The sequence below is a fragment of the Oncorhynchus mykiss genome, chromosome 23, assembly GCF_057628025.1.
Source record: "Oncorhynchus mykiss isolate SJ-2025 chromosome 23, ASM5762802v1, whole genome shotgun sequence".
NCBI lineage: Eukaryota > Metazoa > Chordata > Actinopteri > Salmoniformes > Salmonidae > Oncorhynchus > Oncorhynchus mykiss.
The window spans coordinates 44,269,189-44,295,416 of NC_143044.1; the positions used below are offsets into that span (position 1 = coordinate 44,269,189).

General features: G+C 43.3%; 1 protein-coding gene across 17 annotated transcripts in view; it reads right to left on the minus strand.

Annotated features, from left to right (window-relative positions):
• Positions 1-23,211, minus strand: part of LOC110502963 (rho GTPase-activating protein 27) — a 46,845-nt gene extending 23,634 nt beyond the window's left edge. For 9 of the 17 annotated variants that reach the window (XR_016491143.1, XR_016491142.1, XR_016491141.1 and 6 more), the window contains exons 1-3: positions 22,876-23,211; positions 20,829-21,022; positions 19,810-20,623 (exon numbers count right to left, since the gene is read on the minus strand). Coding sequence is in view for 5 of the 17 variants with exons in the window: in XM_090217505.1 (XP_090073631.1) it covers positions 19,810-20,623; positions 20,829-20,908 (894 nt within the window). In the remaining 12 variants the exon portion in view is untranslated. Of the gene's footprint in view, positions 1-10,669; positions 10,880-18,096; positions 18,580-19,809; positions 20,624-20,828; positions 21,023-22,875 lie in introns of those variants that run through there. The other 8 variants (XM_090217520.1, XM_090217518.1, XM_090217515.1 and 5 more) reach the window with 5 other exon arrangements.
• Between the last annotated feature and the right edge of the window lie 3,017 nt (positions 23,212-26,228).

Here is a 26,228-nt window from a genome sequence, read left to right on the forward strand (position 1 = left end):
ACTCTGGTTTGGGTTACATCTTCCCTTTGAACATCACGTCTGTAATCACCCTGAAAGTAACTACAGCAATACTACTAAAGTATGGTTTTAAAATCAATGACAACAAATCTGAAATGTACACAGCAAAACACAATTGTGCACTGGAGAGAGGTGAAATGTACACATTTCAGGGGAAAACATCTCTGTAAAAGTACACAAGGATGAACCCAGATTATCTGAAGTTCTGCAGAGTTGGTGAGTGCTTGACTTGACACAGGAAACGGTAGTGAAGGGACGGGATCCGACTGTTATATCTGCTGACTGTCTGATGCCTTTGAACTACCCCAACCAAGTGTCATAACACCCCAACCAATAGTATCATAACAACACCCCAACCAATAGTATCATAATAACACACCAACCAATAGTATCGTAATAACACATCAACCAATAGTATCGTAATAACACACCAACCAATAGTATCATAATAACACACCAACCAAGGATCATAATAACACACCAACCAATAGTATCATAATAACACACCAACCAAGTGTCATAATAACACACCAACCAATAGCATCATAATAACACACCAACCAAGTATCATAATAACACACCAACCAAGTATCATAATAACACACCAACCAATAGAGTCATAATAACACACCAACCAAGTGTCATAATAACACCCCAACCAAGTGTCATAATAACACCCCAACCAAGTGTCATAATAACACCCCAACCAAGTGTCATAATAACACCCCAACCAAGTGTCATAATAACACACCAACCAATAGCATCATAATAACACACCAAGCAATAGTATCATAATAACACACCAACCAAGTGTCATAATAACACACCAACTAAGTGTCATAATAACACCCCAACCAAGTGTCATAACACACCAACCAATAGTGTCATAATAACACACCAACCAAGTGTCATAATAACACACCAACCAATAGTATCATAATAACACACCAACCAGGTGTCAGAATAACAAACCAACCAATAGTATCATAATAACACACCAACCAATAGTATCATAATAACACACCAACCAATAGTGTCATAATATCACGCCAACCCAATAGTATCATAATAACATACCAACCAATAGTGTCATAATAACACACCGACCAATAGTATCATAATAACACACCAACCAAGTGTCATAATAACACACCAACCAATAGTGTCATAATAACACACCAACCAATAGTGTCATAATAACACACCAACCAAGTGTCATAATAACACCCCAACCAAAAGCGTCATAATAACACACCAACCAATAGTATCATAATAACATACCAACCAATAGTATCATAATAACAAACCAACCAATAGTATCATAATAACACACCAACCAAGTGTCATAATAACACACCAAGCAAGTGTCATAATAACACCCCAACCAAGTGTCATAATAACACACCAACCAAGTGTCATAATAACACACCAACCAAGTGTCATAATAACACACCAACCAACAGTATCATAATAACACACCAACCAAGTGTCATAATAACAAACCAACCACTAGTATCATAATAACACACCAACCAATAGTATCGTAATAACACACCAACCAATAGTATCGTAATAACACACCAACCAATAATATCGTAATAACACACCAACCAATAGTATCATAATAACACACCAACCAATAGTATCATAATAACATACCAACCAATAGTGTCATAATAACACACCGACCAATAGTATCATAATAACACACCAACCAAGTGTCAATATAACACACCAACCAAGTGTCATAATAACACACCAACCAATAGTATCATAATAACACACCAACCAATAGTGTCATAATAACACACCAACCAAGTGTCATAATAACACCCCAACCAATAGCGTCATAATAACACACCAACCAATAGTATCATAATAACATACCAACCAATAGTATCATAATAACACACCAACCAATAGTATCATAATAACACACCAACCAAGTGTCATAATAACACACCAACCAAGTGTCATAATAACACCCCAACCAAGTGTCATAACACACCAACCATTAGTGTCATAATAACACACCAACCAAGTGTCATAATAACACACCAACCAAGTGTCATAATAACACACCAACCAACAGTATCATAATAACACACCAACCAAGTGTCATAATAACAAACCAACCAATAGTATCATAATAACACACCAACCAATAGTATCGTAATAACACACCAACCAATAGTATCGTAATAACACACCAACCAATAGTATCATAATAACACACCAAACAATAGGATCATAATAACACACCAACCAAGTCTCATAATAACACACCAACTGTAACGTTTCTCTTGTTGTGAAGTAGAAGCGGACCAAAAAGCAGCGTGGTGGTTGTTCATTGTATTTTAATGAAGACACTATACAATGAACAAACTAACGAAAACAAGAAACGTGAGAACTCAAAACAGCCCTATCTGGTGCAAACACAAAGACAGGAACAATCACCCACAAACACACAGTGAAACCCAGGCTACCTAAGTATGATTCTCAATCAGAGACAACTAATGACACCTGCCTCTGATTGAGAACCATACTAGGCCGAAAACATAGAACTGCCCCACAACATAGAAAAACAAACATAGACTGCCCACCCAACTCACGCCCTGACCATACTAAATAAATACAACACAAAGGAAATAGAGGTCAGAACGTGACAGTACCCCCCCCCCCAAAGGTGCGGACTCCGGCCGCAAAACCTTGACCTATAGGGGAGGGTCTGGGTGGGCGTCTGTCCGCGGTGGCGGCTCTGGCGCGGGACGCGGACCCCACTTCGCCATTGTCTTAGTCCGCCTTATTGTCCGCCTCCGTGGCTTACTCACCATGCCCACCCCTCTCAATGACCCCACTGGACAGAGGGGCTGCTTGGGACAGAGGGGCAGCTTCTCGGGACAGAGGGACAGCTGCTCGGGACAGAGGGACAGCTGCTCGGGACAGAGGGACAGCTGCTCGGGACAGAGGGACAGCTGCTCGGGACAGAGGGACAGCTGCTCGGGACAGAGGGACAGCTGCTCGGGACAGAGGGGCAGCTGCTCGGGACAGAGGGGCAGCTGCTCCGGGCGGAGGGGCTCTAGCGGCCCCTGGCTGACTGGCGGCACTGGCGGCCCCTGGCTGACTGACGGCCCCTGGCTGACTGGCGGCACCTGGTTGACTGGCGGCGCTGGCGCTGGGCTGACTGGCGGCCCCTGGTTGACTGGCGGCACTGGCGGCCCCTGGCTGACTGGCGGCCCCTGGCTGACGGGCGGCACTGGCGGCCCCTGGCTGAAGGACGGCACTGGCGGCTCCTGGCTGACGGGCGGCATTGGCGGCTCCTGGCAGACGGGCGGCACTGGCGGCGCTGGGCAGACGGGCGGCACTGGCGGCGCTGGGCAGACGGGCGGCACTGGCGGCGCTGGGCAGACGGGCGGCACTGGCGGCGCTGGGCAGACGGGCGGCACTGGCGGCGCTGGGCAGACGGGCGGCGCTGGCGGCGTTGGGCAGACGGGCGGCGCTGGCAGCGCTGGGCAGACGGGAAGCTCCGGCAACGCTGGGCTGAGTAGCTCTCCTAGCGCCGAACAGGCGGGAGACTCCGGCAGCGCTGGAGAGGAGGAAGGCTCTGGTAGCGCCGGAGAGGCGGGAGACTCCGGCAGCGCTGGAGAGGAGAGAGCCCCTGCAAGGATGGGCCGGAGAGACAGCCTGGTACGGGGAGCTGCCACCGGAGGGCTGGTGCGTGGAGGTGGTGACGGATAGACCGGGCCGTGCAGGCGCACTGGAGCTCTTGAGCACCGAGCCTTACCCAACCTTACCCGGTTGAATGGTCCCGGTCGCCCTGCCAGTGCGGCGAGGTGGAATAGCCCGCACTGGGCTATGCAGGCGAACCGGGGACACCGTGCGCAAGGCTGGTGCCATGTAAGCCGGCCCAAGGAGACGCACTTGAGACCAGATGCGTAGAGCCGGCTTCATGGCACTTGGCTCGATGCCCACTCTAGCCCGGCCGATACGCGGAGCTGGAATGTACCGCACCGGGCTGTGCACCCGCACTGGGGACACCGTGCGCTCCACAGCATAACACGGTGCCTGCCCGGTCTCTCCAGCCCCCCGGTAACCACAGGAAGTTGGCTCAGGTCTCCTACCTGGCGTAGCCATACTCCCTGTTAGCCCCCCCCCCAAGAAATTTTTGGGGCTGACTCCCGGGCTTCCATCCACGACGCCGCGCTGCCTCCTCATACCAGCGCCTCTCTGCTTTCGCCGCCTCCAGTTCTTCTTTGGGACGGCGATATTCTCCTGGCTGAGCCCAGGGTCCTCTTCCGTCTAATTCCTCCTCCCATGTCCATACCTCCTCGCGCTGCTCCTGCTGCTGCTTTTTCCGTTGCCCATTACCACACCGCTTGGTCCTGTTGTGGTGGGTGATTCTGTATGTTGATGGCTTGTTTCAGCACAGGTCTCATTTTGTAGCTTCACGGTCGAATTTGGTTTATTGTTTTTGTTACTCGTTTGTATAGTGTTCAGTCTTTCTTGATTAAAGATTTGCCATGGACACTTACCACGCCGCGTATTGGTCCTCAGATCCATCTCGTCTCTCCTCTTCAGATGAAGAGGAGGACGGCCGTGACAGAATCACCCACCAACCAAGGACCAAGCGGCGTGGTAGAAAACAGCGACGACAGCAGCAGCAGCAGCAGCAGCAACAACAACAGCGGCCGGTATCACAGGACTCCTGGACATGGGAGGAGATACTGAACGGAGAGGGACCCTGGGCACAGGCTGGGGAATATCGCCGCCCCAAAGCAGAGCTGGAGGCAGCGAAAGCTGAGCGGCGGCGATATGAGGAGGCAGCACGGCAGTGCGACAGGTACGAGAGACAGCCCCAAAAAAATGTTGGGGGCGGGCACACGAGGGGTGGAGCTAAGCCAGGTAGCAGACCTGCGCTCACCCCTTGTGCTTATTATAAGCAGCGCGATACTGGGCAGGCACCGTGTTATGCGGTTAAGCGCACGGTGTCGCCAGTACGTGTCCATAGCCCGGTGCGCTATAGGACAGCCCCCCGAGAGTGTCATGCGAGTGCGGGCATCGAGCCAGGGCGTATGGTGCCTGCTCAGCGGGTCTGGTCGCCGGTACGCAGTTTTGGTCCAGGGTATCCTGCGCCGGCTCTGCGTGCTGTGTCTCCGGGGCGCTGGGAAGGTGCAGTGCGTCCTCTGCCTGCGCTCCGCTCGTGCCGGGCGAATGTGGGAATGGAGCCGAAGGGAGAGGTGCGTGTAGTAAGCACTAGATCTCCCGTGCTTACCCACAGCCCGGTTCAACCTGTGCCTGCACTCTGGACGGTCCGGGCTAGAGTGGTTATCCAGCCTGGGGAGGTGGTGCCAAGGTTGCGCACCAGAGCTCCAGTGCTCCCCCACAGCCCGGTCCTTCAGGTGCCTCCTCCTAACCCCAAGCCTCCTGAAGGGCTCCCCAGCCTGGTGGTACCTGTGGCAGCCCCACGCACCAGGCTGTCTCTCTGTCTCCTCCCTGCAGGTGGTCCCGCCTGTCCGGCGCCGCTGCCGGAGTCTCCCGCCTGTCCGGCGCCGCTGCCGGAGTCTCCCGCCTGTCCGGCGCCGCTGCCGGAGTCTCCCGCCTGTCCGGCGCCGCTGCCGGAGTCTCCCGCCTGTCCAGGGCCGCTGCCGGAGTCTCCCGCCTGTCCGGCGCCGCTGCCGGAGTCTCCCGCCTGTCCGGCGCCGCTGCCGGAGTCTCCCGCCTGTCCGGCGCCGCTGCCGGAGTCCCTCTGTCCCGAGCAGCTGTCTCTCTGTCCCGAGCAGCTGTCTCTCTGTCCCGAGCAGCTGTCTCTCTGTCCCGAGCAGCTGTCTCTCTGTCCCGAGCAGCTGTCTCTCTGTCCCGAGCAGCTGTCTCTCTGTCCCGAGCAGCTGTCCCTCTGTCCCGAGCAGCTGTCCCTCTGTCCCGAGCAGCTGTCCCTCTGTCCCGAGCAGCTGTCCCTCTGTCCCGAGCTGCCCCTCTGTCCAGTGGGGTCATTGAGAGGGGTGGTCATGCTGAGAAAGCCACGGAGGCGGACAATAAGGCGGACTAAGACAATGATGAGGTGGGGACCGCGTCCCGCGCCAGAGCCGCCACCGCGGACAGACGCCCACCCAGACCCTCCCCTATAGGTCAGGGTTTTGCGGCCGGAGTCCGCACCTTTGGGGGGGGGGTACTGTCACGTTCTGACCTTTATTTCCGTTGTTTTGTATTTATTTAGTATGGTCAGGGCGTGAGTTGGGTGGGCAGTCTATGTTTGTTTTTCTATGTTTTGGGGCATTTCTATGTTTTCGGCCTAGTATGGTTCTCAATCAGAGGCAGGTGTCATTAGTTGTCTCTGATTGAGAATCATACTTAGGTAGCCTGGGTTGCACTGTTTGTTTGTGGGTGATTGTCTATGTTGATGGCTTGTTTCAGCACAGGTCTCATTTTGTAGCTTCACGGTCGAATTTGGTTTATTGTTTTTGTTACTCGTTTGTATAGTGTTCAGTCTTTCTTGATTAAAGATTTGCCATGGACACTTACCACGCCGCGTATTGGTCCTCAGATCCATCTCGTCTCTCCTCTTCAGATGAAGAGGAGGACGGCCGTGACACCAACCAATAGTATCATAATAACACACCAACCAAGTATCATAATAACACACCAACCAATAGTGTCATAATAACACACCAACCAATAGTGTCATAATAACACACCAACCAATAGTATCATAATAACACACCAACCAAGTGTCATAATAACAAACCAACCAATAGTATCATAATAACACACCAACCAATAGTGTCATAATATCACACCAACCAATAGTGTCATAATAACATACCAACCAATAGTGTCATAATATCACACCAACCAATAGTGTCATAATAACACACCAACCAATAGTATCATAATAACACCCCAACCAATAGTGTCATAATAACACACCAACCCATAGTGTCATAATAACACACCAACCAATAGTGTCATAATAACACACCAACCAATAGTGTCATAATAACACACCGACCAATAGTATCATAATAACACACCAACCAAGTGTCATAATAACAAACCAACCAATAGTATCATAATAACACACCAACCAATAGTGTCATAATATCACACCAACCAATAGTGTCATAATAACACACCAACCAATAGTATCATAATAACGCACCAACCAATAGTATCATAATAACACACCAACCAATAGTGTCATAATAACACCCCAACCAAGTGTCATAATAACACCCCAACCAATAGTGTCATAATAACACACCAACCAATAGTATCATAATAACACACCAACCAATAGCATCATAATAACACCCCTACCAATAGTGTCATAATAACACCCCAACCAATAGTGTCATAATAACACCCCAACCAATAGTGTCATAATAACTCACCAACCAATAGCGTCATAATAACACCCCAACCAATAGCATCACAATAACACCCCAACCAATAGTGTCATAATAACACCCCAACCAATAGTGTCATAATAACACACCAACCAAGTGTCATAATAACACCCCAACCAATAGTGTCATAATAACACCCCAACCAATAGTGTTATAATAACACCCCAACCAATAGTATCGTAATAACACCCCTGACCCTGTATCTAGTATGCTTACCCTTATACATATCTACCTCTATCACTCTAGTATCCCTGCACATTGTAAATATGGTATTGGAACTGACCCTGTATGCTGACTTACTTTCTCATGTTCTTCTTCTTTTTTTATTTCTTGTGTGTTTTTGTTCTACCTCGTTATTTTTAGTATTACATTGTTATTGATTACTGAATTGTTGGGGTTAGAGCTTGCAAGAAAGGCATTTCCCTGTACTTGTGCATGTGACATTAAAAGTAGAAACCCCAACCAATAGTATCATCATACCACACCTTATGGAGAAACCACATGAATTTCACATGTGAACACGTGATCTCATGTGAAGCAATGTGGTAACATAAAACTACACGCAACAACATGTGAGCACATCTGAGAACACGATCTCATGTTAAATTAATGTGAAATGGTGATCCAAAAATTCAACATACTGTATTAGAACACGTGACAACTTTTGAGCACATGTGAAAGCCCAGTCGTTATATGTAATTAATAATACTTTACGTTAAAAGACATGAATTCAATTGAAACAGTCATGTTTTGTCTAGTTCTCTGTTTATTCCAGTTTGTTCCACGCAGAGACGTCCATAAGGACATTTTCAGGATGGTCTCAGAACTTTGTATTATGGTTCCCTGTAGGTGTTTTCTAGTTGTGGTGAAAATACAGTAAATCTATAACTAGTTACTATATTTTTACAGCTAAAGGTGTTAATGTTAAAGTACTGTATGTGACTGTATTCTGATTACTGAGGACTCAACCTCACTCAGGATTTAAACTCGCAACCTCTTGGCTGCTAGCTACCTGAAGTTCCAACTGAGCCACTAGTCTATGGACATAATGGAGAATGACTATACATTTATTGCCACAATTTTTTTTGCATTTTGCAGTAAAAATAAATATACAACAACCTGAAGGTGTTATTTCTATAAAATGACAGTATCAAATCAAATGCTGCTGTATTCTGATTTAACTTACTGTCAAATGTAGTATAATTCTGTACTGTGTACTGGTTGGGGCTCATTAGCATAATTTGGGTTGTGATCAAATACAGTGCCTTCAGAACGACGAAAAATATGTAAAACGATATATACAAGGGACACGACAGGACAAAGACGTCTGACTGCTATGCCATCTTGGATCAGAAAATGTGAAATCATGTGATTTTTCCCATAAGGGACCACAACCAATAGTATCATAATACCACCCCAACCAATAGTATCACAATAACTCCCAACACCCCAACCAATATAATAATAATAACACCCAACAGTATCATAATAACACCCCAACCAATAGTATTTCAAATTAGTGTTTAAAATTTAAATATCATCCCTTATAATGAATAATGTTGACTAAAAGAGGGACAGCAATGTACTGCGGAAAAGGAAACATCGTTGTGATGTTGAACTAGCTCCTGAAGAAGGAGATGGTTGAAGAGGAAACATCGTTGTGATGTTGAACTAGCTCCTGAAGAAGGAGATGGTTGAAGAGGAAACATCGTTGTGATGTTGAACTAGCTCCTGAAGAAGGAGATGGTTGAAGAGGAAACATCGTTGTGATGTTGAACTAGCTCCTGAAGAAGGAGATGGTTGAAGAGGAAACATCGTTGTGATGTTGAACTAGCTCCTGAAGAAGGAGATGGTTGAAGAGGAAACATCGTTGTGATGTTGAACTAGCTCCTGAAGAAGGAAATGGTTGAAGAGGAAACATCGTTGTGATGTTGAACTAGCTCCTGAAGAAGGAAATGGTAGCCATATTTTGTATAGCCTCCAATTGCCCTAAAGGAGAATAATCAGAACTTTCTCTTATAGCCTTGAGCAATGCTACAAAGCAGCAATCTGCCTAATTACTTCACTGCTTTGGAAATCATCCAATAAAACAATGGAGGAGCAAATTGGGGCCCAAAATCAGGCCACAAAAACACAGTCGGCCTATTAATGGAGTCTGATTCCTACCCGTTACATCACTCCTCCTGGCCCAGAATCCTGGATTACCCCAGAGACGGCAGTTATGGCTCCATTTACAATCTACATACAGCACAGCAGCCGTATCACTTCCCTACCCATCTCCTCACTTCACTTTAACTCAGGCCAGGCTGATTGACATGTCTCTTCTGACTGCCCCGAGGCAGAGAACCTGCTCGCATATGAAGCAGGAGAACATAGATTTTCGAGAACATAGAAATTCTAGAACATAGATGGAACAGAGAGATGTATACATTCTACATGTATGGATAGAGAAAAAAAGAGAAGATATGGTAATCTCTGAACATACTGCAATGTCTGAAACATAAGATACCGAAACTGACTTAGGTGTTGGGTAACAACTGCTGTCCAAGAATGCATACGGTACTGTACACACCCTTACGGAAAAAACATACATTTCACATGTGAAGTGTTCCAAAAATCCATGTTTTCATGTGAACTTATGTGAAGTTAATGTGATAGCATTAAAGCAACACATGATAAAATGACACTACAAGTGAAAACGTGATCACATGTGAAGTGTTCCGAAAACACATTTCACATGTGAACTAATGTGTTGTTTCTGTAAGGGCAGTAAAGCTGCTTAGTTAAAATGCATATTTACAGATATGTAGATCTCAAGAGCTTTGATAGCGAAGTCCCAAGCAGTTAACCCTATCATAACAAACATAGAGTACATAAAAAAGAACCATGCATCAAGATGAAATTAAAGACATTCCAGATCTAATATGATTCTATGACTAAGGAAACAAGATACTTTAGACCAGTGGTTCCAAAACTTTTTATAGTCCCGTACCCCTTCAAACATTCAACATCCAGCTGCGTAACCCCTCCAGCACCAGGGTCAGCACACTTTCAAATGTTTTTTGCCATCATTGTAAGACTGCCACACACACACACTATACATTTATTAAACATAAGAATGAGTGTGAGTTTGGGAAGTGACAAAGAGCTCTTATAGGACCAGGGCACAAATAATAATATAATAATAATAAATTATTTTTCTCTTTCTTTAACCATCTTACATATAAAACCTTATTTAAATAACTCACCACAAGTTAACGAGAAGGATGCACCGTAACTCTGCAATGTTGGGTTGTATTGGAGAGAGTCTCCGTCTTAAATCATTCTCCACACACAGTCTGTGCCTGTATTTAGTTTTCATGCTAGTGAGGGCTGAGAGTCCACTCTCACATACTGTAGGTACGTGGTTGTAAAAGGCATCAGTGTCTTAACAGCGCGATTTGCCAAGGCAGGATACTCTGAAAATGTGAAGGAAAAAAAAAATTCAAAAACGTAATATTATGATATATATTTTAATGTGAATCACATTTTTATTTGGGGTACCCCCGACAGCATTACACGTATCCCAGTTTGGGAATACCTGCTTTAGACAATGGTTGCGTTCCCCTGCTCAGATGTTGCATGCATCAACCAAAGATTGCATGCATCAACCAATGGTTGCGTGCCATGTCATCGACTGACAGATTGCTATAACATATGTGGTTAGCTGATAAATAAAATACCTACCCAGGCATTGTAAGATCTGGCAGGCATCAGCAGCACCTAGGCAGAGGAACGTGGCCAAAGGCTGCGTTTAGACAGGCAGGCCAAATCTGATATTTATTCCTCATGAATTAGACTTTTGACCAATCACATCAGATATTTTTCAGAGCTGATCTGAATTAGTGAAAAAAAATATCAGAATTGGGCTGCCTGTGTAAACACAACATGAAATAGTCTCATTACAGCTGAGGGGCGGTCATTGGGAGCCTCTAGAGGAGATTTGCACAACAAGCACAGAGAAAAATGCTGAATTTCCATTTCTCTCTCAAATGGTGTGTGTACGTTTACTAAATCAAATCAAACATTATTTGTCACATGGGCAGAATACAACAAGTGTAGACTTTACCGTGAAATGCTTACTTACTTACAAGCCCTTAACTAACAATGCAGTTCAAGACAGAGTGAAACAAATATTTACCAAATTAACTAAAGTAAAAAATGATAAAAGTAACACAATAAAATAACGAGGCTATATACAGGGGGTACAGGCACAGAGACAATGTGCGGGGGGCACAGGCCAGCCGAGGCAATCCGTACATGTATGTAGGGGTGAAGTGACTATGCATAGATAATAAACAGTGAGCAGCAGCAGTGTACAAACAAAAAGGAGTGGGGATGGGGGGGGGATGTTCAGCAGTCTTACGTCTTAGCTGCTAAGGAGCCTTTCGGTCCTTGGCAGTTACAATTTACCAGTACGAATGCAAATAACCTAGTGATCTGGTGAAGTATGCATGAACATGACGATATCAACATGATCACAACCGTTTTTTACGTTCATATTTTGTTTATAACAATAGTTAAGGAATTTATGGTTCTTTTGATCATGTAAATTGAGTCCATTTAGTCTTGGGATCATGACATCCGGTGTTACCCTAAATGTTGGATTCATCTAAATGTATTCACCCATCCTTACTCTCAAATAACCTCCCAATGATTTCAGTAAGAACCCACTGGGCACACACTGGTTGAATGAATGTTGGTTGAATCAAAGAAGAATAGACATTGAATTGACGTCTGTGCCCAGTGAGAAGCCAAGCCTAGCATGTGTCCCAAATTACTGTCTATTATCTATATAGTGCACTACTTTTGAACAGGGCCATAGGGAATGACCCATAGGGCTCTGGTAAAAAGTATTAAGTGCACCATACAAATAAGATGCACCATATAGGGAATCGGGAGTCATTTGGGCCAGTGTTGCTGTTTATGAGGAGAAAAAAAAACAGACAGTGTTCAGTCTTCTTTTCTGTCAGAGAGCAGGATCAGATAGATAGGTCTCTCTCTCACACAATCTGTTGGAGCAGTTTCCTGGCATTTGATTTTGGCAGGCAGAGGTCAATATTCAATCAAAACTTTGAACTCTGATCAAATAAATGCATTATTTTTGCCAGTAAATTTAATTAGAAACAGAAAAAGCTTTTTTTTTAACCTGGTTCATTCCAAAGCTGACATATTTTGCATACCGTACCCTAATTAATGTTAAATGTTATACAATGACACAAAGTACCAGTCAAAAGTTAGGACACACCTACTCATTCCAGGGTTTTTATTTTTTGTATTTTCTACATTGTAGAAAAATAGTGAAGACATCAAAACTATGAAAAAACACCTAAGGAATCATGTAGTAACCGAAAAAACTGTTAAGCAAATTCTTGAAAGTAGCCACCCTTTACCTTGATGACAGCTTTGCACACTCTTGGCATTCTCTCAACCAGCTTCATGAGTCACCTGGAATGCATTTCAATTAACAGGTGTGCCTTGTTAAAAGTTACTTAATGCATTTGAGCCAATCAGTTGTGTTGTGACAAAGTAGGGGTGGTATACAGAAGATATCCCTATTTGGTAAAAGACCAAGTCCATATTATGGCAAGAACAGCTCAAATAAGCAAAGAGAAACAACAGTCCATCATTACTTTAAGACATGAAGGTCAGTCAATCGGAACAAGAACTTTGAAAGTTTCTTCAAGTGCAGTCGCAAAAACCATCACGGGCTGTGATGAAACTGGCTCTCGACACAGGAAAGGAAGACCCAGAGATGCCTCTGCTGCAGAGGATATGTTCATTTGAGTTACCAGCCTCAACATTTGCAGCCCAAATAAATTCTTCACAGAGGTCAAGTAACAGACACATCTCAACATCGACTGGTCAGTGGAGACTGAATCAGGCCTTCATGGTCAAATTGCTGCAAAGAAAGCACTACTAAAGAACACCAATAAGAAGAACAGACTTGCTTGGGCCAAAAATCACAAGCAATGGACATTCGACTGGTGGAAATCTGTCCTTTGGTCAGATGAGTCCAAATTTGAGATTTTGGTTCCAACTGCCATGTCTTTGAGAGATACAGATTAGGTGAACGGATGATCTCTGCATGTGTGGTTCCCACCGTGAAGCATGGAGGAGGAGGTGTGATGGTGCTTTTCTGGTTACAGTACCAGTGATTCATTTAGAATTCAAGGCATACTTAACAAGCATGGCTACCACAGCATTCTGCAGCAATACGCCATCCTATCTGGTTTGCGCTTAGTAGGACTACCATTTGTTTTTCAAACCCAACACGCTCCTGCAAGACTGTTGGAAAAGCATTCCAGGTGAAGCTGGTTGAGAGAATGCCAAGAGTGTGCAAAGCTGTCATCAAGGCAAAGGGTGACTACTTTGAAGAATCTCATTTGTTTAACACTTTTTTGGTTACTACATGATTCCACGTGTGTTATTTCGTAGTTTTTGATGTCTACACTATTATTTTATAATATAGAAAACATTTTTTTTTGTTAAACCCTTGAGTAAGTGTCCAGACTTTTGACTGGTACTGTAGATGTTTATTTATTGTATACTTTTTTTCAAGAAATCATAGAGTAGTTTGACAAAACTTTTTATAAGCTTTCAAATGATATCAAACTCAACCGTTGATTGATTTTCCAGTGATGATGATATGGATGTTTCATGAGAGGCTGGGGTATGTAAAATGGGTCAACTTTGAGCACCTCTATCTCCTGAATGTTTTGGCATTCAGGTCTAAAAAGTCACTTTCTGACCACTTCTACCATGGGCAAACACGTATGGAAGGTTTTGTTCAAATCAAAAAGGGGTGCTGTCAGAAAGGGATTGAAATCAAGGTCCAAATGGCACCCTAGTCCCTACATTTCTTATTGCACAGCGTAAGTGAAGGCTACAGTTACAAGACATGTAAAGGTGATGGGCATTTCCATCGAATAGGAGCATATCAAATTGGTGTCATATGAAAGCTAAGAGTCTATCTTATTGGGAAATGAAGGCATAGAAGGCACCATTTCCAAAGAAAAAAAATTGCCTCTGAAAGCAACGTCAGCACAGTGACTAGAACACATTTGATTACCGTGAGTAGAGCACAGTGAGTAGAGCAGTGCGTAAAGCACAGTAGTGTACTATACAGTGAGTAGAGCACCGTAGAGCAAAATGAGTAGAGCACAGTAGAGTAGAGCACAGTAGAGTAGAGCACAATACAGTGAGTAGAACACAGTACTGCACAATCTAATAGTACAGTACAGTAAAGAAAGGTAGAATACATTGTACTGTACTCTGCTGTGATGTCATTCTCATGTTTCACAAGTTTGGACATTCATATCCATAATTATGCATTTCTGTGTGGTACAGATTAAGGACCCATGATGCAATTCTGTTACTGTATTTCCATTATCGGCTGTACAGTTGAAGTCGGAAGTTTACATACACCTTAGCCAAATACATTTAAACTCAGTTCTTCACATTTCCTGACATTTATTTAATCCTAGTAAAAAAACAATTTCCCTGTCTTAGGTCAGTTAGGATCACCACTTTATTTTAAGAACGTGAAAGGTCAGAATAATAGTAGAGAGAATGATTTACTTCAGCTTTTATTTCTTTAATCACATTCCCAGTGGGTCAGAAGTTTACATACACTCAATTAGTATTTGGTAGCATTGCCTTTAAATTGTTTAACTTGGGTCAAAGTTTTGGGTAGCCTTCCACAAGCTTCCCACAATAAGTTGGGTGAATTTTGGCCCATTCCACTTGACAGAGCTGGTGTAACTGAGTCAGGTTTGTAGGCCTCCTTGCTCGCACACGCTTTTTCAGTTCTGCCCACAGATTTTCTATGGGATTGAGGTCAGGGATTTGTGATGGCCACTCCAATACCTTAACTTTGTTGTCCTAAAGCCATTTTGCCACAATTTTGGAAGGATGTGACCAAGCTTTAACTTCCTGACTGATGTCTTGAGATGTTGCTTCAATATATCCACATAATTTATTTCCTCATGATGCCATCTATTTTGGGAAGTGCACCAGTCCCTCCTGCAGAAAAGCACTCCCACAACATGATGCTGCCACCCCGTGCTTCACGGTTGGGATGGTGTTCTTCGGCTTGCAAGTCTCCCCCTTTTTCATCCAAACATAACGATGGTCATTATGACCAAACAGATCTATTTATGTCCAAACAGTTCAACCCAGAGGGCATTTCTCCAAAAAGTACGATCTTCGTCCCCATGTGCAGTTGCAAACCGTAGTCTGGCTTTTTTATGGCGGTTTTGGAGCAGTGGCTTCTTCCTTGCTGAGCAGCCTTTCAGGTTATGTTGATATAGGACTTGTTTTACTGTGGATATAGATACTTTTGTACCTGTTTCCTTCAGCGTCTTCACAGGGTCCATTGCTGTTGTTCTGGGATTGATTTGCACTTTTCGCACCAAAGTACGTTCATCTCTAGGAGACAGAACGTGTCTCCTTCCTGAGCGTTATGACAGCTGTGTGGTCCCATGGTGTTTATACTTGCGTACTATTGTTTGTACAGATGAACGTGGTACCTTCAGGCGTTTGGAAATTTCTCCCAAGGATGAACCAGACTTGTGGAGGTCTACAAAAAAATGTCTGAGGTCTTGGCTGATTTGTTTTGATTTTCCCATGATGTCAAGCAAAGAGGCACTAAGTTTGAAGGTAGGCCTTGAAATACATCCACAGATACACCTTCAATTGACTCAAATTATGTAAATTAGCCTATCAAAAGCTTCTAAATTCATGACATAATCTTCTGGAATTTTCCAAGCTGTTTAAAGGCACAGTCAACTTAGTGTATGTAAACTTCTGACCCACTGGAATTATGATACAGTGAGTTATAAGTGAAATAATCTTTCTGTAAACAATTGTTGGAAAAATGACTTGTGTCATGCACAAAGTAGATGTCCTAACCGACTTGCCAAAACTATAGTTTGTTAACAGGAAATTTGTGGAGTGGTTGAAAAACAAGTTTTAATGACTCCGACCTAAGTTAATGTAAACTTCAACTGCAAATCCACTTCACTTACTGTAGTTCAATAACCAAAAGATACTTTTTCAAACTCATGTTGCCATGATGTTTAACAGTTCTTTGGAAAACGCGATTGCATGATTTTACTGTAATTTCTTTACCAAAGTTTGAATCTGCACAGTTCTTCCACTAAATTTAATTTTGTACATTTTTCAGTGGAAATTGTTAAAAGTAGTCATTGTGCATAGACCTGTATGGTTTGTTAAACTTTGAAATCAATGTTTTTTGTTAGCATACATTTTAAAGTGAAAAAACGGAGTCAAAGTGTAAAACCCCTTGTCATTCACTCCTGAAAAAGCCTTCAGGACTGATATCTAGCTGCACCAAAACATCTACTTATTTCAGGAATCTGTAGCACATGGCACATCATTACAGCTCTAGAACACAGTGAATACAGGTTGAAGGCTCTCTGTACATTCTGTTTGATTAAAGATTATTCATCAGAATTTAGAATGCATCCACTGTACTGTACACAACTTAAATGTTACAAAAACATGTTTTTTAGCATATGTTGATTTGGATGCATGAAAATAATGACATAGCTGGGAGAGGAAATGTATAGAATGTGCAAATAGCTGGCACTAACACATGAACTGTGGATGGATCCAATGCCAGAAAGGACAGAACTATATAGTGCACTACTTTTGACCATAGGGACCAAATCCCTATGGGGCACTAAATAGGGTGCCATTTGGAATTCTGCACTTGCTGCATAGCAGCATTCAATTATCATCCAGAACAGCCTAGCCAATCAACCATCCCAGATTTTTTTATTTCACCTTTATTTAACCAGGTAGGCCAGTTGAGAACAAGTTCTCATTTACAACTGCGACCTGGCCAAGATAAAGAAAAGCAGTGCGACAAAAACAACAACAGAGTTACACATGGGATAAACAAAATTACAGACAATAACACAATAGAACATCTGTATACAGTGTATGCAAATGAACTATTTACCTAGAAGGCTTAAAATCAGGAAACAATGGAACTAGCCTAAGGTACATGTACTGAGTAGCGATGAGAAATTACCAATAATGTTATCTTGATTGCCAGTGCGCACAGCCTATACACACACACACACACACACACACGGCATGGTTGGCACTGCCACCTAACCTAAGCCCTGGCTAGCTTCATCGACTAAATTAAACTCTAATCCCCCCACATCATCATGGAAACGGAACCTATATTGTGGGACAGTGGGGCTCCACTTGAGGGGTCCTGGCAAGTCCACATAAGTAACAGCTCGTCTATCATAATAGGGTGCCACTTGGGATGCATATCAGTGTCCCAACAGGGGAAAGTGAGGGGGTCATTAATTCCACTGAGGAGGATTGTGGAGAGCCACAAACCAGCTCTCTGGAAGTTTCAAGTTAGCAAACTAGTTCAAATTCTGTTATAGCAAATGTAACAACAATGTAGGCCTACTTTACAGACTACTTTCAAACACTGCACACTAGTTTATACAGAAATGTAAATGTGTACACATTGCCACCCGCAAGCGCAACAATGTAATACATTCATTCTCAGCATTGAGAAGGTTATAAAATGTTCGTTCCATGCTTGACAACATCCTGATACTAGGAGCGGCCTACGTCACTTTACCTCGGAACAGGTGAACCAACGATGAAAAGCAGACTCACGGAATGTTTCAGCTTTCTCAAAAAAACGATGTTGCTTCACTGTGACGCCTGTCAAACCAACCAACTGAAGTCAATGTAATTTGCGTTTGCAAAATGTTTATATTTTTTACGGCGGTATAATTCTCGTCAACGTCACCGGTGCTCTGGAAACAGGTAGCAGCTGGAAGCTACAGCCAGTCGTTTGGGAGTGGTTTGTTGGTAGCCTACATTTCTGATTAACTCTTTCCTTTCTGGTTACAGTAGGTATGTATTTGAACCAGCCGAACTAACCGGTTTCCAACCTGTTCCGTGGTTGCCCCACCAACTCCCCTAACCCACATTCACGAAAGTAAAAAAGAAGAGGAAAGAAAAGGTAGAAAGAGGATTCCGCTTTTGGGAAATCTCAGATAGTCAAATGTTCCAATCAAATTGCATAGGTCCATACACCTAACAGTGATTGTGTCCTGCGAATCGTATTCCAGACAGGTGTACCGAAAGGACCAGATAGAGCACTTGAATCAGCTGGTCCAGACCCTACAGTTGCATTCTAGGGGCAGTGGCACCCCTTACCCCATTGGACTGGCACACAAAAGCAAAAGGGCTTGTGTATATGAGCTGCCACAGAATAAGACATGGAGTCTACTATAGCTAGTATATGCTATGTTAGGAATCTTTCCATACATTAGCAGGGATTTTACCCTTTCATGGATAACTTGTACATGTCTGTACAAGACAACAGCACAACCTTCAATCAAACTCACTGCATTCTGTTATCCACAAACTCACCATGTATCTTTAATGCAGATCACAAGGCTCACTTACTGAAAGCATCTTTTGAGTCATGCTTTTGGAAACCAGATGGTATAACTATTTCCCTGAATGTGATATAGTTTGTGATTCATTAGCTGAGTCCTGTTGACCAAATTAACTTTTGGGAAATCTGACAGAATAAGTCATATGCCTAGTTCTCATCTGTTTGTGATTCATTGTGCATCCCAAATGGCACCCTATTCCTTATAAAGGGCACTACTTTTGAACAGAGGCCCTGGTTAAAAGTAGTGCACTGTATATGGCCCTCAAACTCAACTCTGGACCTCAAAGCCAGTTCCTCTACGTTTTTTCATTGTTCCCCTTTAGACCTGGAACACCAGGTGCATGCAATCAGTTATCAGGTAGAACAGAACACCAGCAGGCCCTGGACCACTGGTAAGAGTTGAGTACCCCTGATATATAAGGAATAGGGTGCCATTGGGGAAGCAAACCATTGAGTATTTCCCAGAGTATAACAATAATTCCTCTGTGAATCTTGGATAAAATCTCTCATTTTCTTAAGATAAACACAACAGGGTAACGACAATGAACAAATCAAATAGTGAACATAGTGATTCCCAACCTCAGTAATAATTTCTTCAAAAAAGCTGAGGGAAAAAAGCATTGACAGAGCATTGCAAGTCTTGATTACTTCTGTGCTTATCCATCAGACCTCTAATGCTTGTCTGGATGCCAGTTCTACCATGACTGAACAGCACACTGATGTCAGAAGTTAGTAATTCCAGTTATTTTCTCTGACGTTCCCATCCAACTCACATCCTTTACAAATGGCCTCATGTAAATCATTATAAAGTCAAATAAAATACTTGCATACTCTAAATGTATGTAGGATGTTATGAATGTCTACAGTGAAACTTAATCTTACCTGAGCTGTAGGGGAAGGGGCTGTAATGTCAATCAGACCAGAAGTTCGATCCAGGCTCTGCTGTTGTTCTGCTGGTGTTTCAGTTGAACCCAAAGATCCAGCCAGTTCTGTTCCCACAAAGTCTGTCAACTCTGAGTGCTGGGCATCTGATATAGTCTCATAGATATCTGAGTCCTGAGATAAATGAGATAGCCCACTAGGATCCCCTGGCAGTGTTTTCGTTATCCGGCCATCTGAGATCAGCTCTTTATCTTGATCCTTGATACGTGTAGGAGGGCTTGACTGCAACTGGGGAAGTCCGCTTGTGGACTCAGGTGAAACATGGAGCTTTAGGGAACAGTGCTGCAACATATCACCAAGACCTTGAGCGTCTGAGGCTGAGGTGAATGAGAAACCTGGAGCTAAACTTCGCCTCTTCAGATCATGTGGCGGGATATCTCTAGTCTCGTTATTGGAGGTCTGCAGTCCCACCATGGTCTTCATGTGCTCATAATGCTTGATATCATCAATGTCGAGTGAGACCCCGAACGTGGACATCCTGAGAGTGGTGGCTCTCGCAGAGTGATCCGTGGACATGCGGACCTTCGTCACAGCACCTGACCATTGACCTTTGTTAGACATGTCCAGTGGCTCTCTGTCAGTCGTTGACTGCAAGAATGTGCGACTCTGAGTCCCAGAATTAGTGAGGTCCAGTGGGCCCTGGGTCTTCACAGAGAGCTCCCTCACATACTTGGCAGGGATATAGAAGGGTTTGGTCCTCTGGTCCTTCCGGACATGCCACCAGTAGTTGTTGGTCCTGGAGACCAGGATGTACCTGTGAACATTAGAGGCCCAGAAAGGCAACGTGAAGAATGTGTTTGGGCTGTGCAATGATGCGTGTACTGTGCATGTATTGTTAAGTTCTATCATCTATATCATGTTGTCTGATCTGTTCCTTTGTAATTTTACTTTTTTACCTAAAGACTAATTTCCATTTTGTGAAATATTTTCTGGAATATAAAGATTTTCAATTCAATTACCTCTCGTTGGGCTTGATGGAGACCAGAGCCCCGTCCTTGGCTGTGTACTCATACTCAAACTGCACCTGCACCATCGCCATGTTACTGTAGTTAGGCCTACAGTTACTGTAGTTAGGCCTAGTTAGCCGCTCTGCTGGCTGGAGCCTCTATGTTGAAATGCAGATGGTCACGGTTCAAAAGAGTTCATCTTGGAGCTGGAAACATTCAAAACAGTACATTTAAAATGGGCATATCTAACTTTGTGCGTCTCAAACAGCACCCTATTCTCTTTATAGTGCACTACTTTTTAACCAGGGCACATAGAGAATAGGGTGGGCATTTGGGACATACACACATTAAAAACATGATGAAAACAAATTCAGATCCAGTACACTGAGACAGGACTCCGGCCATACAGTAGTAGACATTTGGAAACCTCAACATTATCGGAGTCATTGAATTATATACATGTGTTTTAATAGGATCTCTGAGGTGGGAGTACTCAGTTACTAACGTCATAGTTGTCCTCAATCAACATGATCCACTTCTGCCTTACAGATTATCATCATAAAGAATGCAGTGACCAGTAAGGCTGTTTCTGTTTCATGATTTTAACCTGAACAATGGACAAGCAGACATCAGTAAAGGTTGTCTCCCATTGCTATGCATAAAAATATTATTACAGGAAGTTGCTGCCAGCAGTCACTACAGTTCAGAATGTCAAAACTTAAAGAGCTCTATAGACTCACAACACAGAGCCCACAGAACAGGAAGCCTGTAGCCCAGCACCAACCTGGGTTGATGATGCACAGCTCACTCCATTGTCAAGCTGCAATCTCAGTTTGCCATATAAGGCCTCCAGAAACACGGGGAGAACTTCCGAAAACTAATTTCAGTAGTGACATCATTGACAACCAGGACCAATAACTGGTCAGAAGTCCAAGTCTATTCCCTCTCCATACTAACCCATTCAAAGTGAGTGGACCAACTGATCTGTCAACATGACAGTTGTTTTTTTGTTGTCAACTGACATAATACTTAGTTCAATTGTTCTAGTAAGAGTGAATTTTAAATATTTTCTTTAGGAAAGGGTAACTTTTTGAACTTGCTATAGCGTACAGTAACAATCCAACCCTAAATTATAAGGAGTCAGATAGGGGTGGCAGGTAGCCTAGTGGTTAGAGCGTTGGACTAGTATCTGAAAGGTTGCAAGATCGAATCCCAGAGCTGACAAGGTTCAAATCTGTTGTTCTGCCCCTGAACAAGGCACTGTTCCTAAACCGTCATTGAAAATAAGAATTTGTTCTTAACTGACTTGCCTAGTTAACTAAAGGTAAAATAGTGCATGGAAAACAGATTTAATCCCCACTAAAAGGGACTAGCAGAAGTTAAACATTATTTAATCCCCACTAAGGGGGTCTAGCAGAAGTTAAACATGATTTAATCCCCACTAAGGGGGTCTAGCAGAAGTTAACCATGATTTAATCCCCACTAAAGGGGACTAGCAGAAATGAACTATGATTTCCCCCTTAGTGGGACTAGCAGAGGTTAAACAGGATTTAATCCCCACTAAAAGGGACTAGCAGAAGGTAAACATGATTTAATCCCCACCAAGGGGTCTAGCAGAAGTTAAACAGGATTTAATCCCCACTAAAGGGACTAGCAGAAGTTAAACATGATTTAATCCCCACTAAAGGGGACTAGCAGAAGTTAAACATGATTTAATCCCCACTAAAGGGGCCTAGCAGAAGATAAACATGATTTAATCCCCACCAAGGGGTCTAGCAGAAGTTAAACAGGATTTAATCCCCACTAAAAGGGACTAGCAGAAATTAAACAGGATTTAATCCCCACTAAAAGGGACTAGCAGAAATTAAACATGATTTCATCCCCAGTAAGGGGGACTAGAATACATTAAACATGATGTAATCCACACTAAGGGGGTCTAGCAGAAGTGTTGTTCAAAGGGAATCTCATGTTAAAATAATAATGCACATTAACAGTACATCAAACTTTTACAATAAAACTAATGTAATTCAAGGCTTGACAATACAGTAGGTATTCATACCTGGAGGTGGGCATACAGCCAGAAGACTTGTACAAACTCTGTCCTCTACTCTCTGAATGTTCAGTGGATCCCAGACGTTAGAGTAAGTTTAATAAATCTACCATTTGCATTAATTCCCATCATATTACACCTGGTAATTATTTCTCTTTTAGCATATATTTTCCATCACATTACAGTTCACTTGTCCAAGAAAGTTTTGAGCTCCTGTAGTGTCGGTTATAAAGCCTAGTTGTCTACCACGGGGCTGTGTGTGTGTGCACAGGTTTCAACTTGCCTGACTGCCTCTGTATCATTTCCTGTTCTACTGACTGTGTATAGGAACAACACTGAGAGAATGGAGACTGGGGAACAAGAACACACACGCAGAGAGCTATGAAAAATGGGAGTGACTCAATATATAGTTCTATTCAGTCCCTTATGAAACATCATCTGGTTTCCTGGGAGTCTGTGACCAAACTAACTGTTACTTCCCTTTAGAACTACAGTGGGGAATATTCTCTGGTTATAGGCTAACAGCCATATGAAATTGATAAATTACAAACAAATATGTGTGTCTCCTATGGGCCCTGGTCAAAAGTAATGCACTATATAGGGAATTAGGTACTGTTTGGGATGCAGTAATTGTCAATAAGTGTTGTCAACAAATACCCTCTAGCCTACATGCCAGTGTGAGTTTCTGCTGGTTTAGCATTATATGGCAGTTGGCCAAAAAGGGGAAGCAAACACTGGTATCAAGATTATTTCAGATCTTGGTTTTGTTAGGAATCACATTCGTTTAGCTTCAGAACATTTTCATCTGGCCTCTAAAGAAAAGCAAGTCAGTAAATTGTACAGTAGAACCATGCCTCGCCCATTCTCTATAGGAGTGTTTCCCAACAGCACACGTTGTTGTTGTAGTCCCGGACAAGCACACCTGATTCAACTTGTCAAATAATCATCAAGACCTTGAGTTTTTTTTGTTACCTTTATTTAACTAGGCAAGTCAGTTAAGAACAAATTCTTATTTTCAATGATGGCCTAGGAACAGTGGGTTAACTGCCTTGTTTGGGGGCAGAGCGACAGATTTGAACCTCGTCAGCTCGGTGATTCGATCTTGCAACCTTTCGGGTACTAGTCCAACACCACTAGGCTACCTGCCACCCCAGTTGAATCAGGTGAGTTTGTCAGGGGCAACAACAAAAATGTTTGCAATATTTAAAGAAACAAGACCAATGTATATCTGGTTTGTCACAGAAACTCTATTTCTGTGTTCCTGCCGCTCTGTCCTTCAGTCTAGACTACACACCAAAACTATGCACTTTAGTGACTACATTACCGTCAACCTCCAGCCATGTAACCTCTGACCTTAGTGATGACAACATCTTTCTTCTGGCTGAGGCGGTGACAGGGGTGACAAGCCTGGTACACACACACACACACACACACACACACACACACACACACACACACACACACATATCTCAGAGTGTCTGTTACTGCATGGTACACACATCTCGGTGTGTATGTAAGTTACTGCATGGTACTCACACTCACTGGGTCCATGAGAAAGACACGTGAGGCGGCAGTGAGGTTTACCCCCCCCCCCCTCCGGCTTTGAGTGACAACAGCATGATCAATGGACTCCCGAGTGCGCCGCTCTGTATCTCCTAGATGACCTGAGCCCGCCTCTTCTGGCTCATTGTGCCATCCAGACACAAACAGGAGAGCGAGTTGAAAAGGCCAGCTCTTATTGAGCAGTTTCAGCACCCCATAACCATTAATTTGTTGTAATTGCCAAACACCCCTTATATCTTATTAGTGTACCTGCAAGTCACACCACTTGTACTGGCCATAGTCCGCAATTCCCCGCTCTCCTCACTCAATCTAGCAAATGCCGTCAGAGTGAGATCGAGGTCAAATAAGAATGGACTCACTGGACTATTCCTCATGTTTCTTTTATTTGACCTGTGTTTAGTGTGTGCATGTAAGTATTCTCCAACATGTCATGGAGTTTTAGTTGGGTATTTCTAAGACAGAAAAGTATTTACCATATTCATAAGGTTTATAAAGTTATTCCTATTCCATGTGAGTCATGCTGCTTCTAGCCTGCTAGCCAAGATATTAGCCAGTCATGATAGCTCGTAATGTTGTGTACCACATGCCTCGTTAAGGATAGCACACACACACACACACACACACACACACACACACACACACAGTGCATTCGGAAAGTATTCAGACCCCTTCATTTTTTTTCCATTTTGTTACAGCCTTATTCTAAAATGGATTAAATAAATGAAAAAATCTGCCTTCCGAGTGGCGCAGCGGACTAAGGCACTGCATCGCAGTGTTGCGCAGTCACTACAGCCTGGGGTTCGAGCTTTCACTACAGCCCAGGCTGTGTCATTACCGGCCGTGACCGGGAGTACAATAGGGTGGCGCACAATTGGACCATCATCCGGGTTAGGGAAGGGTTTGACCAGGGGGGCCTTACTTGGCTCATCGTGCTCTAGCGACTCCTTGTGGCAGACTGGGCACCTGCAGGCTGACTTCGGTCGTCAGTTAAACTGTGTTTTCTCTGACACATTGGTTCAGCTGGTTATAATCGAATTATAATCGAATTACAGTATTATCATACATGTAAATCCATGTCGACTCAATTATTCTTTCTTTTTTTGATAGGAAATTGTTGATGAACCTACAGTTGATGTATTCATAAAAGAATGCAGGTAATCATTGCTGATGACAAATATGGGCAGTGTGATTTTCAGATTAAAAAAATAGATTTTCTGTTACTGCATACAGGATGAGGGTTTACTCGATTCGAGCACTAAGACGTGTACCACAAACAGTCTACTGGCTATGTGACATTCAGAATGTGTTTTATATAGGATATTGTTTCAGATGGCTGATTCTCACAACAGCTGGTTGGGGATGTTCATCAGAACACCTATGTGGTAGAAGAAAACACCTAGGCCCAACGTGTTTAAGGAACTTTCCATTCCATCTGGTTAATGAATACCTATTATGACATCTTTGTATCGGATTTTAACTGTTAAATATCTTGAAAATCTAAGATGAAGAAAGTTTGAATGGTATGGAAATTCCATTTGCTTTTGGATACCAGCATCAAAACTTTGTTCACCAAGTAAAATAATCTCACTCGTATTTTGGGAACAGTAGTTCCAACTAGCCTGTGTACCAGTCAGTTTGTGCTTTCATTCCACTCCTTGACGGCATAGAATGATCACATAAACAGGCTAGTTACAAACCATTTATTTTTTAGGTATGAAACTATTGGCATCATGCTTTAGTGCTTTGCTACATGATTGTGCAACCTTGCCATATCCATCACTGATTAAATAGAAACAAAA